Genomic DNA, 2,511 nt, shown 5'->3' on the forward strand with positions numbered 1-2,511 from the left:
TTGGGCGCGGCCGATGCCGCGCCGCCGCCGCCTCCCACCAAGTTTGCTGTGGCCGCCGCACCGGACGGCGCCGGCGCGGAGCCGGACAACACCACGAGCACGACGAGCTCGCCGTCGTTGCAAGTCTCGCTTCCCCCGCCCCCGCCGCAAGTGACGCCGCGGTTGCCGCTCAGCGTCTTAACGCCACTCAACGGGTCGTGCTCGCCGCATCCGTGGTACATGTTCAACGTCGCCGCTTTGGGATGCAGCACAACCGAGGGTCGGCAGTCGACGAAGCTGGCGGCCCGAAACGCGCTCATCGCCACGGCCGCCCAGACCGGCGCTGCCGCGGCTGGCGTCGCCGGGACCGCCGCCATGGCATACTTTGCAAGTGGCGACGTGGGTAGCGACGAGGGCAGCTGCTCGACGGATGACATGGACAACGACAAATGCTCATCCTTTCCATTGAAGTACCCCGGCCGCCCAATGAAAGATGCAATCGTGGCGCACATGCGCACAGGCGGCTTCATGGGCCCCGCGCTGCCCAAGGCCCGCCAGGGCAAGGACAGGCCTCAGCTGTCGAAGATTGAGGACGTATACGATCGATTCGAAAAGCTGAAGGACGTCAGCCTCGACAAAAGGCAGCTTGGTCAGGCACTCCGCAAGCCGTCACGGCGCCGCGCCAACGGGATGGGCGGCTTTAAAGCCGACTGTGAGGATGGCGACGGCTGGCTCTGCGTACAACTAGAAAAAGTCGACTGGGCCGAGGCGTTCCAGTACGCGCAGCAGCGATACTCGCTGATGACGGCGCCAGAGCTTGGCCGCCTCTACTACCAGAACATGCTCAAGGAGCGGCGGTTCGACGGCTGGGACGACGACGCGTCGAAGCGAGCGCCCGTCTACAAGTTCCCGAAGTGCGCGTTCGGCTTGTCGGTGACAAAGATCGCTGAAAGGCAGGAGTGGCTATCACGGTCGCAACACGAGGCCGACCGGGCCGTCACGGCCCGTGAGAGCATCGACAACAAGGCCTACCTGGAGCTGGTACAGGAGAGCTTTGAGAATCCTGCGCCCGGTGCGGCAAAAAAGCGCAAGGTGCACGCTAACATGGTGCCCGATGGCGAGGTCGGGACGCTGACTATCTACGACCGAATGGGGCCATGGCAATGCGAGTTTTCATCGCTGCGCTTCTCGGATTGGGGCCATTCGGTTCGTGCCAACCCTGCTTACAAGGAGGGATCCACCCAGGAAAACGAGAAGAAGAAGACCATCACTGCGGGACGCGTCGAGCCAAACTCGTTGCCCTCATGCATGCTCAAATATATCGAGGATCCGGACACTGATGCGTATGCTACGTACCGCGATCTTTCGTCCGATGAGCGCAAATCCAGGGTGTTCCAGACACTGAATAACATGAAGAGGAAAAGTGATTTGGGCAAGCCAGCTGCCGGGACTCACGGCATGGAAGGAAAGGTACGCAAGTCCAGCTGCGAGGGAGCCGCAACGATGTTCAACTGTGGCTTCACGGTCGACATTGGTGCAATAACGGTCATGTATCGCGATCTGCATTAGTCGTGAGTAGTCGTAATACTGTCGCTTGTTGTACGCAGAGGTTAGGCCACCGTGTTGCAAACGGGCGCCTGTGCTAGCCATGTAGAGCGAGCGCGAGGGCGCGCCGGAGGGAGCACTCGAACTGCATGTTCCGTGTTACACTCAGAAGAGATGAGTCACTATGCATGTCTGTTTTCTTTCTTTCTTTGTTTAAAGGCGAGGGAGAGATTTTTAGCAATACCAAACAACTCTAACACTCACACGTCATTTGGGGCCTGCCCTGTTCACGCGCGCGCGAGACGTGCATGCGAGTTTGCCGTTGACCACGTGCGGAGCGTCGAGCGGGTCGGTGCCGTGCTTCCGGTGCTCTCGTGCTTGAGTGAGAGGGGCGGCGGCGCCCTGCATGCGCCAGATTCGCACCCAAAGCACCAGTGCTTGCGCCGGGTGCTCCCACGACGCGTCGGGCCGCCCGGCGTGCCCTGACCGGCGTCAGCCTCGGCCACGCCCTCTGGCCAGAGCTGGCCAGCGCCGCTGTAGCTGCCACAGTCATCGTAACCACCGCCGCCGTCATAGCCGCCGCCGCCCTCATGGCCGCCGCCGCCCTCGAAGCCGCCCGCCCCGCCCTGTTCCCCGCCCGCTTCGAATGGCTGATCCTCGTCGATGCTTGGGATGTTGCGCGAGCGGGCCTGGGCGCGACGAGCGCGTAGCCAGGCGGGCTCTGGCGCGCGAATCTCCTTTGGCAGGAATCCGCGCATCTCCTCGCGAGCGTTGCAATTCTCCGCATGGCAATACTGCTTGAGCGAGCGGCACGCGGTGTTGGAGGTCCACACGTTGCCGCAGTCACCGCACTCGAAGAGCCCCTTGCCGCGCTCCTCCGCCGCTGGGATTGCAATGTAGCGGGTGCCGACGCCGTTCACCACCGGGCAACGCCTGCAACGAGCGACGCAGAGTCCGTTGCGCTTGGGCGCCACCTTCTTCCAAAAG

The 2,511-nt window shown here is 62.7% G+C and overlaps 2 protein-coding genes across 2 annotated transcripts in view; one reads left to right on the forward strand and one right to left on the reverse strand.

Annotated features, from left to right (window-relative positions):
- Positions 1-1,018: 1,018 nt before the first annotated feature.
- Positions 1,019-1,760, forward strand: EMIHUDRAFT_364709 (hypothetical protein). Its single transcript, XM_005784208.1, has one exon. It carries the CDS (start codon positions 1,084-1,086, stop codon positions 1,546-1,548), a length of 465 nt encoding a protein of 154 aa, XP_005784265.1. The 5' UTR covers positions 1,019-1,083; the 3' UTR covers positions 1,549-1,760.
- A 17-nt stretch (positions 1,761-1,777) lies between these two features.
- EMIHUDRAFT_231247 (hypothetical protein) overlaps positions 1,778-2,511 on the reverse strand; it is a gene marked incomplete at both ends in the record, with an annotated part of 1,665 nt that continues 931 nt past the window's right edge. Inside the window, 3 exons of the mRNA XM_005784209.1 lie at positions 1,778-1,807; positions 1,948-2,006; positions 2,225-2,457. Of these exons, the coding sequence (XP_005784266.1) occupies positions 1,778-1,807; positions 1,948-2,006; positions 2,225-2,457 (322 nt within the window). The remainder of the gene's footprint in view (positions 1,808-1,947; positions 2,007-2,224; positions 2,458-2,511) is intronic.

The sequence above is a fragment of the Emiliania huxleyi genome (genome assembly GCF_000372725.1).
Source record: "Emiliania huxleyi CCMP1516 chromosome Unknown EMIHUscaffold_171, whole genome shotgun sequence".
In the NCBI taxonomy this organism is placed as follows: Eukaryota; Haptophyta; order Isochrysidales; family Noelaerhabdaceae; genus Emiliania; species Emiliania huxleyi.